The 15,209-nt window shown below is 49.8% G+C and overlaps 1 protein-coding gene across 1 annotated transcript in view; it reads right to left on the reverse strand.

Annotated features, from left to right (window-relative positions):
* Window positions 1-14,194, reverse strand: part of calb2a (calbindin 2a) — a 193,952-nt gene extending 179,758 nt beyond the window's left edge. Inside the window, exons 1-2 of the mRNA XM_060838297.1 lie at window positions 14,104-14,194; window positions 13,470-13,546 (exon numbers count right to left, since the gene is read on the reverse strand). Of these exons, the coding sequence (XP_060694280.1) occupies window positions 13,470-13,546; window positions 14,104-14,194 (168 nt within the window). The remainder of the gene's footprint in view (window positions 1-13,469; window positions 13,547-14,103) is intronic.
* Between the last annotated feature and the right edge of the window lie 1,015 nt (window positions 14,195-15,209).

Here is a 15,209-nt window from a genome sequence, read left to right on the forward strand (position 1 = left end):
CACACACACACACACACACTCTCAAAACACACACACACACTCTCAAAACACACACACTCTCTCAAAACACACACACTCTCTCAAAACACACACACTCTCTCAAAAACACACACACTCTCTCAAAACACACACACTCTCTCAAAACACACACACACACACTCTCTCTCAAAACACACACACACACTCTCAAAACACACACACACACACTCTCTCTCAAAACACACACACACACACACACTCTCTCAAAACACACACACACACACTCTCTCTCAAAACACACACACACACTCTCTCTCAAAACACACACACACACACACACACACACACTCTCTCTCAAAACACACACACACACACACTCTCTCTCTCAAAACACATACACACACACACACACTCTCTCTCAAAACACACACACACACACACTCTCTCTCAAAACACACACACACGCACACACTCAAAACACACACACACTCTCAAAACACACACACACTCTCAAAACACACACACACTCTCTCTCAAAACACACACACACTCTCTCTCAAAACACACACACTCTTTCTCTCACACACACACACAGGCGATGATCCTTCACTGAGTCCATGCCCTTGGTCTACCTTCTGCTGTCTCTGGAGCGCTCTCTCTCTCTCCCCCTCTCAATTGGCATCCACAACGTAAACTGAAAACTGCTGCCTGCTCCTAGCTTCACCTTCCAGTTACCATCCTTCACATGACAGCAGGAATAGGTCTGGGTGGGATACTCTTCAGAGGGTCAGTATGGACTTACTGGGCTGAAGGGCCTGTTTCCACATTGATGGGGATTCTCTGAAAGTTTACTTTGCACTGTGTGGTAAAATGCTTTCATCAGTTGCCATGGGATTGAGAGCGAGATCGCTTTGCAGCTTAATCGAGGCGTCCGTGCATGCTGTCGGTTTTCTGTCCCTTTTACACTCGCACACCAGGCTGCTCATCCAATCGGCACAAGTTGCCATTTCCACAGTGACTCCCTTCTTCCGTCTTGCCTTTCCATCTGGATCGGAGGGCAGCTGGGATTTTCCTTGGCCAATGCCGAGTCGGTCTCACACACCTCCGTCCACTGCCAGATAGTATTCTGGCAGGAAGACACCCAACACTGCTCAGCTGAGTGGCCAAGGGAACCACCACAATCTCTTCTGGGGCATTTAGAGTTATTGGTCTCAGATTTGGACTTTCTTTAGCGGAGCGTTTTTACTTGCTCTCTGCTGTTGAAGATCTTCAATCCTTCCATTGCGTTGGTTTCTCAGCTCTATTGATGAACATAGAAACGTAGGAAACAGATGCAGGAGTAGGCCATTTGACCCTTTGAGGTTGCACCACCATTCTATATGATCATGGCCGATCATGCAATCTCAGTGTCCCACTCCTGCTTTTCTCCATGCCCCTTGATCCCTTTAGTTGCAAGGGCCGCGTCCAGCTCTCTCATGAATATTTCTAACGAACTAGCCCCCACAGCTACCTGTGTGAGAGAATCCCACAGGTTCACAGCTCTCTGGGTGAGGAAATTCTTCATCCTCTTGGTCCTGAATGGCCTACCCATTATTCTTAGACTCTGACCCATAGTTACGGATTTCCTCAGCATGGGGAACATTCTTCCCGCATCCAGTCCCATCAGGATTTTATACGTTTCTATCAGATCTCTCTCATTCTTCTAAATTCCAGCAGATACAAACCCAGTCGATCCAGCCTTTCCTCAGATGTTAGCCCTAACATCCCGGGAATCAGGCTGGTGAACCTTCGCTGGACTCCCTCAAATAGCAAAAATGTCCTTCCTCAGACACGGTGGCTCAGTGGTTAGCAGTGCTGCCTCTCAGCACCAGGGACCTGGGTTCGATTCCAGCCTCGGGCGACTGTCTGTGTGGAGTTTGCACATTCTCTCCGTGTCTGCGTGGGTTTCCTCCGGATGCTCCGGTTTCCTCCCACAGTCCAAAGATGTGCGGGTCAGGTGAATTGGCCATGCTAAATTGCCAATAGTGTTAGGTGTATTAGTCTGGGTGGGTTACTCTTCGGAGGGTCAGTTTGGACTGGTTGGGCCGAAGGGACTGTTTCCACACTGGAGGGAATCTAACAAGTAGGAGACCACAGCTGCACACAATACTCAAGCTGTGGCCTCACCAAGGCCCAGTGTAACTGCAGCAAGACATCCTTACTCTGATACTCCAAATCTCTCACTCTGCCATTAGCTGTCCTCACTACCTACTGCGCCTTCATGCCACCCTTCAGCTACTGTTCCACCATGACACCCAGGTCTTGTTGCATCACACCTTTTCCTAAACTGTCACCGTTCAGACAATGATCTGCCTTCCTGTTTTTTTTGCTACCAAGCCTCACATTTATCTACACTATATTGCATTTGCCAAGTATTTTCTCTTGGGTTGATGACCATTTCACCTTCTAACCTTCACTCTGAAGAGTCGCAATTTTTGGTCACTTCCAGAAACCACAGAGTGCAGGCCTGAGGAGCACATTGTGCTTCAGGAAGCGACAGGGTCCGTCCAACACTTCACATTCGCTTGATGCTTTCCTTCCACGGGCATCATTCTGTCAGTCACAAACCTTCACCTGGTAAAGGCATCGGCCTGGGCTATTTTGGTGAATTAGGCAAAAGTGAGGCCTGCAGATGCTGGAGATCAGAGTGGTGCTGGAAAAGCACAGCAGGTCAGGGAGCATCCGAGGAGCAGGAAAATCGACGTTTCAGGCAAAAGCCCTTCATCAGGAATAGAGGCAGGGAGCCTCCGGGATGGAGAGATAAATGGGAGGGGGGGTGGGGCTGGGGAGAAGGTAGTCAACAATGGGTGAATGGGGGTGGGGATGGAGGTGATAGGTCAGAGGGGAGGGTGGGGGAAGGTAGCGAAGATGACAGCGGGTGAATGGGGGTGGGGATGGAGGTGATAGGTCAGAGGGGAGGGTGGGGGAAGGTAGCGAAGATGACAGTGGGTGAATGGGGGTGGGGATGGAGGGGAGGGTGGGGGAAGGTAGCGAAGATGATAGTGGGTGAATGGGGGTGGGGATGGAGGGGAGGGTGGGGGAAGGTAGCGAAGAGTACAATGGGTGAATAGGGGTGGGGATGGAAGTCATAGGTCAGACAGGGTGAAGTGATTGGTGGATAGGGAGATAGGCAGGTAGGACAGGTCATGGAGACGGTGCTGAGCTGGAAGGTTGGAACTGGGGTAAGGTGGGGGGAGGGGGAAGGGGAAATGAGGAAACTGTTGAAGTCCTGGGGTTGAAGTGTTCCGAGGCGGAAGATGAGGCGTTCTTCCTCCAGGCGTCAGGTGGAGAGGGAGCAGCAATGGAGGAGGCCCAGGACCTGCATGTCCCTGGCAGATTGGGAGGGGGGGTTGAAATGTTGGGTCACAGGGGTAGTGGGGTTGATTGGTGCGGGTGTCCCGGGGATGTTCCCTGAAACATTTTTCCTGCTGTATTTTGGTGAATTGTTTGTCACAATCATTGACGGACACCGATCCAGCAGCACCCTCCCCCTTTAATGGGGTTCCATAACTTCTTTCTAGCTAAAGTCAGAAGTCACATGACACCGGGTTAGAGTCCAACAGGTCTATTTTGAAATCACAAACTTTCGGAGTGCTGCCCCTTTGTCAGGTGAAGAATCAGGGTGGGGGGGGGGGGGGGAGTAAGGAGGTTGAAGGGGAGAGGAGGGGGAGCAGGAAGGAGGGATGAAGGGGGGGATGGAGGAGGGCGAGACGGAGGGGGGAGAGGCAGGGAAAGGGTTTGGAGAAGGGGAAGGGGGGAAGGGGAGGGACAGTACTGGAAGGGAAGTGGGAGGAGAGATGTGGAGAATGGTGAAGGAGAAAGGAGGAGTGTGGGGGGAAGGAGAAGGGGAGGGTGGGGAAGGAGGAGGGGAAGGAGAGGGCTGAGGAGCAGAGAGGAGAGGAAGGGGAGGAGGGAGGAAGTAGGAAGGGGGCTCCTTACTCCAGCTCTCAGGAATCTCAGAGGGACAAGTGGGGGGAGTGGGGGATGGTTAGAGCCCAGCTTTCTCCAAGACCCCTCACGGAGGTGAGATCCCTGCTATCCTGTGCTGCCTGTTACCCTGTGGCGTGGGAGATGAGGAACGATATAGGAAGGTGGTGAGATGGGTGACCCAGTTACTAACGGGCTGCTTGACTCTCTCTCAGAGAATAGTTTGAGTGAAGGAGGCCAGAGTCCCTTACTACTGGGACAGGAACTGTCAATCCAAATCTGGGTCCTTCACCCTAGCTTTCAAGGACACTTCAGGTTTGTAAAAAAAATCATTCTTGGGATGTACAGTGTCCTTGGTCAGGCCACCACTTCCTATTCAATTCTGGATTACTCTGCACAAGATGATGGTGAGGTGCCTGTAGCCTGTGAGGTGTTGAGACACTTACAATTCCCTTAAGGAGGGAATTCCAGGATCTCAGCCCACCGGCACTGAAGGAACAGGGATACATTTCCAAGTCAGGATGGTGAGTGGCTTGGAGAGGAACTGTGATGGTCCAATACATCTGTCCTTTGAGATAGTAGGTACTGTCTAAGGAGCCTTGGTGAATTACTGCGGAACACCTTATACATGCTCCACATTGCTGTTACTGGATGTTGGTGGGTGGATGAATGGTGAAGGTGCCAATTAATTGTCCTCAGTGGTGAGGAGCTTCTTGAGTGTTGTTGGAGCTGCACCTGTCTAGGCACATGGAGAGTATTCCATCACAATCCTGACTTGGGCCTTGGAGATGTTGGACAGGCTCTGGGGAGTCAGGAGATGAGTTACTCGCTGCAGGATCCCTAAGTAGAAAACCTACAGTGTGGACACAAGCCCTTCGGCCCAACAAGTCCACACCGACCCGCCAAAGAGTAACCCACCCAGACCCATTCCCCTACCCTATATTTACCCCTGACTAATGCACCTAACCTACACATCCCTGAATGCTTTGGGCAATTTAGCATCACTAATTCACGTAACCTGCACATCTTTAGACTGCGGGAGGAAACCGGAGCACTCGGAGGAAACCCAACAACACGGGGAGAATGTGCAAACTCCACACAGACAGTCACCCGAGGCTGGAATTGAACCCCGATCCCTGGCGCTGTGAGGCAGCAGTGCTAACCGCTGAGCCACCGTGCAGCCCCTGACCTGGTCTTGTAGCCACTAAGTATTTGGCTGATACAGTTCAGTTTCTGCTCAAAGGTAACCCCACCCTCACCCCCTGGATGTTGATGGTGACATCTTTGAATGTTAAGGGGTGGTGATCGGATGATTTGATATGGAGATGATCATTGTCTGGCATTTGTGTGGCACGAATGTTACCTGTCATCCCAAGCCTGGATATTGTCCAGATCTTGCTGCATTTGAGCACGGACTGCTTCTGTCTCTGAGGACTCACGAATGGTGTTGAACACTGTGCAACCATCAGCAAACATCCCCACTGCTGACCTTATGATGGAGGGAAGCTCATTGATAAAGCAGCTGAAGATGGATGGGCCTGGGTCACTACTAGAAAGTGGGCACTGCAGATGCTGGAGCTCAGGGTCGAGAGTGGGGTGCTGGAAAATCACAGCAGGTCAGGCAGCATCCGAGGAGCAGGAGAGTCGACGTTTCGGGCTTAAGCCCTTCATCAGGAATGTGGGGGACATAACCCTGATAAACCTGTGACAGAGATGTCCTGGAGCTGAGATGACTGACCCCCAACAATCACTGACCATCTCCCTATGTGCCAGGTTATAACTCCAACCAGTGGAGAGTTTACCCCGGTACCTGTTGATTCAGGTTTTGCCTGTGGTTGCTGGATGCCCCACTCAGCCTTTGGTGTGAAGGGCTGTCACTTCCACCTGACCTTTAGAATTCAGCTCCATGTTTGAACCAAGGCCAGAATGAAGGTATTTCACCTCAGTGTCCTATCAGAGACATCCAAATGTAACTGGGGACTACCAAGTCTACCAAGATGTGAGGGATGGAGGAAGTGAGGGCTAGTTTCAGTCTGATCTTCCATCTTTGGAAGGGCCTAGTCTAGCCATTTTGATTTTAAATGAGGTCACTTTAATGGGTGAGGAGTTAGGGGTTGGGTTGGGGGGGGGGGGGGGGGGAGGAGAGACAGGATCTGAGAGTTTCATCTGAGTTTTTGGTGCACGTCTGTTTCTATGGCAGCTTTGGGGGGGGGGTTGGCGTTATGATTTTCATCGTGGTCTTTTTGGGAGCTGCAATTTAATTTCTAACATTGGGCCTTTGCAGGGGACCAGTTTAATCTGGGTGGTGAGATCAGTTTGATTCTGACCGTGGGGCTCAATGTACCTCTGGGTTGATCCCAGGGCGATCTCCTGCCAGTTTACAGCTGATCCTCACCTCATTTTTGGGAGCCCTCATTGTCAATCCTCCCAGTAGGGATACCTCCTGTACCTCCAAAGGGGCACACCACAAATATCAGTATCCACTGGCACACGTCAATAATGACCACGGATAAGCTGAGGAATGAGGTCTGGAGGTAATACTGTGTAATGATCCTTCACATCCTGGAAAATTGACTAACATGGATGTGATGGGCTGAAGGGCCTGTTTCAATACTGTCGATCTCCATGACTCTTACACAACGCTCCATCCTGCTCACAGTAACCTGAAGCACAGTGGCTCAGTGGTTAGCACTGCTGCCTCACCGTGCCAGGGACTTGGGTTCGATTCCAGCCTCGGGTGACTGACTGTGTGGGGTTTGCACATTCTCCCCGTGTCTGCGTGGGTTTCTGCCCACAATCCAAGATGTTCAGGTTAATGGATTGGCCGTGCTAAATTACCCATAGTGTTCAAGGATGTGTAGATTAGGTGCATTGGTCAGGGGTAAATGTAGGGGAATGGGTCTGGGTGGGATACTCTGTGGACGGTTGGTGTGGACTTGCTGGGCCGAAGGGCCTGTTTCCACACTGTCGGAATTTCTATGAATCTCTTGAATGGTTCTGAAGCTCAGGTACACAAGAGAGGAGATTAATTTAACCAACCAGTTGAAAAATGGGTAAAATTAGACATGTTTCGTCTATATTACGCTCCTCTTTACACTCCGACCCATGTCTGTTTAGTTTGCCAGTGGGTGAATGAAAAGATCTACAATGCAGAACAACAAATTTCATTCAGTTAGAGACAACATTGTAGAAAAACACCCTCTGTGGATCCTTCACCAGCAAGGAAAGGATGATGAGGAGATCTGACTGAATGCTTCATCAGTAAGTTGGGTTTTCAGAAAGATTTTTCAAAATGGCAATGGATGGAGGAAGGGGGAGAGGTTCTGGGGCAGGTTAATGGTGTGGATAAGGGTTTGAGCAGTGCTGGGAGTGGTGCTGGAGTGGAGCCAGGCCATATTAAGGAGACAGCAGTATTGAATGGGATATTGGAATAATCAAACGCCTCAATGCCATCCAGGCGGTTCACCTTGAATGTGCAGTGAGTGCTGGCAGTGAGGATGGTGAGGACTGAAATCACAACCTCTGTTTCCCCAGTGTTCGATCGGATAAAACTTCAGCACCTCCGTGATTTTGTGTTCGAAAGGGAGAATGTTTGCAGTCAAGGGAAACCTGAAGCAGTTTAATTTCAAAGGAAATTGTTTACCTTTCAGCTTTGAAGATTGCTAAGAAGTGAGGACCTGGGATAGATTATTCACCAGCTCACTAAAACGATGCACTATGATCATGACTGATCTGTATTCCCCCGTCTCAATTCTAGAGCCTTTAGCACCCTTGATAAAAAAAATCCATTGACCCCTGTTTTAATTGAGTCACATCATCCCCCGGGTCTTTTCGTTGAAACAGGAATAAATTTCACCTTCCCCCCTCTTCCATCTAAAGAAATCTTCCGTCTGAAATAGCTTGGCTCTTTATACGATTTAATCTCATCTCCGGAACACTGGTCTCATTCCGATGAACCTGTGCCGCTGTGACAGAAAGCCACATGAACTAGTTATTTTGTGGTGGCAGATGCGAACCCACACACACTACAGGCCAGCCAGCAGCTATCTGGAGATGACCCTTAGCCAAACCCACCTACCATTAACAGGAACAACATCGGAAAGGCCTTGGAGTCACATGGGATGGAGAGACGGGGTGGTGACAGGCACTGATACGGAAGGGGGCAAAACAGCACCAAGTTAAATTCAGATTCTTCGATTCTTGAGTGGGTGAAGGAGACGCTAACAACGTGATTTAGAACAGATGCCTGTTTCTTATATTTATATGAAATCATATTGTAATTTGGATAATGTCACTCAAAAGGGTGTAGAGATACTGATTTTTTTTCCTGTGTTCTTCAGTGTTTTCATTCTCGCTAATCTGGGGCGCACACAGTTGATTCAACAACTAGAAAGGCTTCCGAGGATGATCATTCAACATAACCACCAAAGGGGCAGCCTTTCCCCAATGCTTACATATCCTTTCCAAGGTGTGGTGAACCTGGTACTCCAAGATCTGGTCGAAGCAGGCCTTTCTATTTTCCTTGGTCACTGCACGAGGCTACAACTCAAGCCTCGGTCCCTTTGTCTTTCCCCCCCCCCTTACTGCTTCCGAGCCTTTGGAGAACTCACTGAGCCCCTGGTCAGTCAGAGCTCCAGCCTCTCACTGAGACCCACTGCATTGACTGTTTGACCACCTCTGGTTCCTCGTCACCCCGTCAGTGTCAGAGGCAGCCTGGTGCCTATGTCCCATCCTCTCACACTGCGGTTAAAACCAGCGACAGACTCTCAGGAAATAAAAACACTGTCGGGAACCTAATCTAATCTAAAACCACTCGAACAGCAGCCCCACCCTCCCTCCATCCTCTTGCCACAAACTCAAAAGCAGACAGCATCAAAAAGCCTTTCCTTTTTCACATGCCACCCTTGCAGGGAGTCGGACTTTACAAAAACACTGCAGATTACATGCCTGAGCAACCCCTAAGTACATCGCTGTGTTAAGTGAATCTCGAGGGACGTGGTGAAATCCATTAGGTGCTGATGCTCATCCAGTATCCTGACAGTCATCCATTCTGCAAAGGGTTTATTCCTCACGCCTGTCCCGAACAGACCGAGCCTTTACAACAACAAAGGCTTGTGTTTACCTAGCACCTTTAAAGTAGTAAAACAATCTAAGGCACCTCACAGGAGGGTTGGGGGGTAGGGGGTTGGATTCCACATTTGAGAAGCAGATGATCAAAAGCTTTGACGGATGGTAGAATTTAAGGAGTGTCTTTAAAGTAGGAGAGAGAGAGAGAGATGGGGTACGTGAAGGAGTGAACCCCAAAGCTCTGGGTCCTAAGCAGCTCCCACAATACTGGTTCCCCAGAGGCGGGGCTGGAAGTGCACAGATATCTTGGAGGGTTGTACGACTGGAGGAGACGGGCAAGGCTGAGGCCTTGGAGGGATTTGAAAACACCAATGAATTATAATAAAATCAAAATGTCGCTGGTAGGCCAGCGAGCACGGGGATGATAGAGGAAAGGGGGACGTACGGAGGAGCCAAAATGTTTTGGATGCCAGGGAGAGATGGCCAGGGTTGTGTTGGAACAGTCACGTCTGCAGGTAACCGAGACATACACGCAGCACAGGAGATGGGAACGGGGGGAAGTCACTGGGTAATGTTTCAAAGGGGTGGAACTGAGCAGTTCTGCAGATGGTATAACTATGGGGTCGGATGTTCCACTCAGTCTGAAACATGAGACCAAACCTTCAGCAACTCAGGGCCAACCTCAAACATTTGCCAAGGGCAGGGGCAGAGTTGGTGGCATTGAATCCCTACAGTGTAGAAATAAGCCCTTCGGCCCAACAAGTCCACACCAACCCTCCGAAGAAGAAACCAACCAGACCCAATCCCCTACCTTATAATCCTATATTTAACCCCAACCTAACTTACACACCCCTGAACCCTACGGGCAATTTAGCATGGCCAATTCACCTAACCTGCGCATCTTTGGATTGTGGGAAGAAACCGGAGCACCCAGAGGAAACCCACGCAGACACGGGGGAGAATGTGCAAACTCCACACAGACAGTTGCCCGAAGCTGGAATCGAACCCGGGTCCCTGGTGCTGTGAGGCAGCAGTGCTAACCACATGACAAATAATACAAATATAATCAACATCATATTTCGGGTATTTGAATATGGACACACAGAAACAGTAACAATTTTGATCCAGTCAGTCAGTCCCACACAATTCCTGTCCAGGTATACCCTTCGTTGGCAAATTATAGCACCTCTGTATTTCAGAATCTACACTTCCTCCTCCACCCACCCCAACCACATCTCTTAGGGCAGGAGGCGAAAAGAACAAACAAAAACCCAGGCCAGCATCCGAGAAATTCCTGCCTGACACCCCTAGATGAAACAGGAGCCGACTTCCGGCCCTCGGTCTTGATGCACTGTCCCAACCTTCAGGCCTCAAATCACAGCCCCACTCAGGGGAGTCACGATATTAACCACTCTGTGCGCCTTGGTACCTCGACACACACTCTCATTTTTCATCTTTCCACCCCACCCTCTCCCTCCCCCTCCCCTCGACTAAGAGCCCAACACAGTTTGTGAGCGAACATCCTACCCCCACTCCCGTCCCACTTCCCACCTGGCACCTCCCAGAATACGAATTGGTGAGTCCTTTCCATTGTCCAGTCAGAGAACAGGCAATGGAGACTGCCTGCTGTTTATTTACCAATGTGGCTCTGGGGGAACCTCCAGAATAACTCTGCAGAGGTCCCAGTGAGCTGTAGGCCCACCATGAGCAAGGACATGGTTAAGCCAAGCCTGCAGAATGAGTGGGTTCAGCCTGGATGAGCAGGGAGGGTGGGCTGGGTTGAGGGGGGCGGGGGGATAGAGTTGGTTCCAATGAGTTCGGGTGCGGGTGGTGCTGACATTGTCTGCTATGTTGCCTCTCCCTGTCTCTCTCACCTATGCTCTCCCTTCCTATCTCCAGCCTCTCTCTCTCTGTCTCTCTCTTTTTTCATTTGTTCAAAGTGTGGAGGATCTAGAAGCTTCACTGTCCCACCCCATCCCACCTTCACTGAACAACAGGGCTGAGCTGGAGACAGCTGAAAATGTGTTGCTGGTTAAAGCACAGCAGGTTAGGCAGCATCCAAGGAACAGGAAATTCGACCTTTCGGGAGACAGTCAGGGAGATTAGATTAGATTACTTACAGTGTGGAAACAGGCCCTTCGGCCCAACAAGTCCACACCGACCCGCCGAAGCGCAATCCACCCATACCCCTACACATACCGCTTACCTTACACTACGGGCAATTTAGCATGGCCAATTCACCTGACCTGCACATCTTTGGACTGTGGGAGGAAACCGGAGCACCCGGAAGAAACCCACGCAAGCACGGGGAGAATGTGCAAACTCCATACAGTCAGTCACCTGAGGCGGGAATTGAACCTAGGTCCCTGGCGCTGTGAGGCAGCAGTGCTAACCACTGTGCCACCGTCCAAACATTAAATAATCATTCCCGTCACGCACCGACAAACCTGCTGTCAATTTACTGACTTTGTATCTCCAAGTATCCTTTATTTTTACCTCAGATTCTTATTAATATCTGCTGTCAGGACAAGATTCTTCTACATCAATCTAATAGCATTCAGGAGAAGGTGAACGGAGGTCATTATTTATCTTGCTCCTTTCTCCATCTGGCTAATATTCTATCTTTCTCGGAGACTATCCATCTCACCTGTCGGCCTCAATCTCTATCTAACAATCTAGTCATCAGTATGCCAGGATCTCTCTCTCTGTTTCTCACCCAGACACCCCCTTCCCAGTGCCCAATCTCTCTCTCACTCAATTTCTCTCTTTCTTTCGACCCTCTGTCACCTTCTGTTTTCTCACTGTCTGCCGGTTTCTTCTTTTTTTCAATTTGTCTTGTTCCTGTTTCTCTGTCCCTCACTATGTCAGTGTAAATACTGCACCTCCCCAGTGCCTTACCTTCTCACATTTGAACCAGACTGAATGTGTTTGTCTCTCTCTGTTTCTCTGGCCCTCCCTCTCTGCTGGCTTTACCTGTAGTGTATATATCTCTGGGTGTTTTTTTCACTGTCCTTCTCAATCTATCTGGGCCCCCCTCTCACCGGCTGGTCACTCAGGTGGTACTCGCACTGTTTCTTTTGTTGTCTTTTTTTCTGTGTCTGTGTGTTAATTCTCTCTCTCTCTCTCTGCAACTTCATCTCTGTCTCACCTGCCTAATCACTGTCTCTATCTATCTCTCTAATCTCTGTCACGGTCACTGTCTCTCTCTCTCTCTCTCTCTCTCTCTAATATCTCTGTCACGGTCACTGTCTCTCTCTCTCTCTCTAATCTCTGTCACGGTCTCTCTCTCTCCCTCTCTAATTTCTCTCACGGTCACTGTCTCTCTCTCTCTCTCTCACGATCTCTCTCTCTCTCTCACGGTCACTGTCTCTCTCTCTCTCTCTAATCTCTCTCACGGTCACTGTCTCTCTCTCTCTCTCTCTCTCACGATCTCTCTCTCTCTCTCACGATCTCTCTCTCTCTCTCACGGTCACTGTCTCTCTCTCACGGTCACTGTCTCTCTCTCTCTCTCTCTCTCTAATCTCTCTCACGGTCACTGTCTCTCTCTCTCTCTCTCACGGTCTCTCTCTCTCTAATCTCTCTCACGGTCAGTGTCTCTCTCTCTCTCTAATCTCTCTCACGGTCACTGTCTCTCTCTCTCTCTCTCACGGTCTCTCTCTCTCTAATCTCTCTCACGGTCACTGTCTCTCTCTCTCTCTAATCTCTCTCACGGTCACTGTCTCTCTCTCTCTCTCTCTAATCTCTCTCACGGTCACTGTCTCTCTCTCTCTAATCTCTCTCACGGTCACTGTCTCTCTCTCTCTCTCTCTCTCACGGTCTCTCTCTCTCTCTAATCTCTCTCACGGTCACTGTCTCTCTCTCTCTCATCTCTCTCACGGTCACTGTCTCTCTCTCTCTCTCTCTCACGGTCTCTCTCTCTCTAATCTCTCTCACGGTCACTGTGTGTCTCTCTCTCTCTAATCTCTCTCACGGTCACTGTGTGTGTCTCTCTCTCTCTCTCTCTAATCTCTGTTCTCTCTCTCTCTCTCTAATCTCTGTCACGGTCACTGTCTCTCACTTTTTCTAATCTCCGTCACTGTCTCTCTCTCTCTCTAATCTCTCTCACGGTCACTGTGTCTCTCTCTCTCTCTCTCTCTAATCTCAGTCACTCATTCTCTCATACGAATCTCTGACACACTCTCTCACAAATCTCTGACACCAATCTCTGACACTATCTCTCTGTCTGGCTAATCTCTGCCTCTCAACATCTCAGCTCTTGTGCCATCCTCTCCACTGTGTGCCGAGTCTGCGACAAATCTCTCTCTGGGGTCCCTTACCCCTGTCTCCCCGTGTGTGATGGCAGTCCCTCACTCCGCCAGAAACCCCCAAACAAACTGAGCACTCGGTCTGACATTAGGCAGCAGGCATCCACTTTAGCAGCAGCAGCAGCAGGGAGGCAGTCAGGAACATGTACTCACCACACCGGTCCCTCTCCTCACTCGCTGCAGCTCCCGAATGAAGTTCTCCAGCTCTTTCCCTTCAATGTAACCATTCCCTGCAGCAGAAAGAGACACGGTTAGCCGGCTGTCCCTCAGACACATCCCTGGCTGAAACAAGGAGACTGCTAAGGGTTTTAACAAGGGCAAACCTCTCTCTCTCTCTAGCACAGAGGCATGTGTCTAACATTCATGGCTAGGAACTTGTTGAAATGAGCCATGCAACTCAAGAACCAGTCTCATCCTGAAATATTTCGGTGCAGCCTCTCCCCAGCCTGAAAGATAATTCTCTATCCTCCCCCTCTCACAACTCGAGCGAGGCAATCCGTCACTGCAAAGTTTTAGCTCGTGTATTTTTCAGATATAAACAGAAATTTGTTGGTTCGAGGTTTCTTTTTTTTGTCGAATGGCTATTAGCTCCAAATCCCAGGCAACAGAAGAAAATTGCAACTCATAAAATTGCAACTAACCTGTGAAAAACAACAATTGGGTTTAGGAGCGGATTGTAAATTATGCCAAAAAAAAACCCTGGATGGTATGAAGTTTGTTTAATAATAGTGTTTTTAAAATTTAAAATGCATTTTTAAAAAAAATTGAAAATACATATTGAGCTCACCGTCTGCATCATAATGCTTCCAGATTTCCAGGAACTGAGAGGCGGTGAGTTCAGCCAGGTTCAGGTAAGGTGGTTGCTGTTTACTAGCCATCACTGCTGGTGTTAAGATCCCTCTTTGCAATGCTGAGGAGCAGCGGCTGGGCGCGGGCTTTTTATCTCCTCGGAGCCGCAGTTCCTCCTCAGGCCTGCAGGGGCCGCCCCTGCCTTCAGCGCCGGCGGCCTGGGATTTGTAGTTCACTGCAACACCAGCCAGTGGGGGGGGTAGGGGTGGGGGAGGTTTGCCTTGCCAACAGGTTCCCCCACTTCCAGGCTGCTGCTGTGCCTGGGATCTGACCGGATTCCCAGGCTGCAGAGCTCCTCCACTGGCACAGGGCGAAAGTGAGGAGGGGAGGTGCTGGAGATGAGAGTGGTGGCTGGAAAAGCACAGCAGGTCAGGCGGCATCTGAGGAGCAGGAGAATCGACTTTTCTGGCTAAAAAGCCCTTCATCAGGAATGAGGGACACCCAATCATATCTTGGAGACATCATTTAGAAACACTTGAAGTAAAGATTGTGCCTTCAATCTGTTTAAGATTGCCAGGGTTTGAGTTATCGGGGGAGGCTGTAGCTATCTCCCATCAGCTATAGAGTCACAGAGATGTACAGCACAGAAACAGACCCTTCGGTCCAACCCGTTCATGCCGACCAGATATCCCAACCCAATCTAGTCCCACCTGCCAGCACCCGGCCCATATCCCTCCAAATCCTTCCTATTCATATACCCATCCAAATGCCTCTTAAATGTTACAATTGCACCAGCCTCCACCACTTCCTCTGGCAGCTCATTCCATACACGTACCACCCTCTGTATGAAAAGGTTGTCCCTTAGGTCTCTTTTATATCTTTCCCCTCTCACCCTAAACTGAGCTGAAAATGTGTTGCTGGAAAAGCACAGCAGGTCAGGAAGCATCCAAGGAACAGGAGATTCGACGTTTCAGGCATAACCCATTCCTGAAGAAGGGCTTATGCCCGAAACGTCGAATCTCCTGTTCCTTGGATGCTGCCTGACCTGCTGTGCTTTTCCAGCAACACATTTTCAGCTCTGATCTCCAGCATCTGCAGACCTCA

This window comes from Hemiscyllium ocellatum, chromosome 17 (assembly GCF_020745735.1).
Source record: "Hemiscyllium ocellatum isolate sHemOce1 chromosome 17, sHemOce1.pat.X.cur, whole genome shotgun sequence".
NCBI lineage: Eukaryota > Metazoa > Chordata > Chondrichthyes > Orectolobiformes > Hemiscylliidae > Hemiscyllium > Hemiscyllium ocellatum.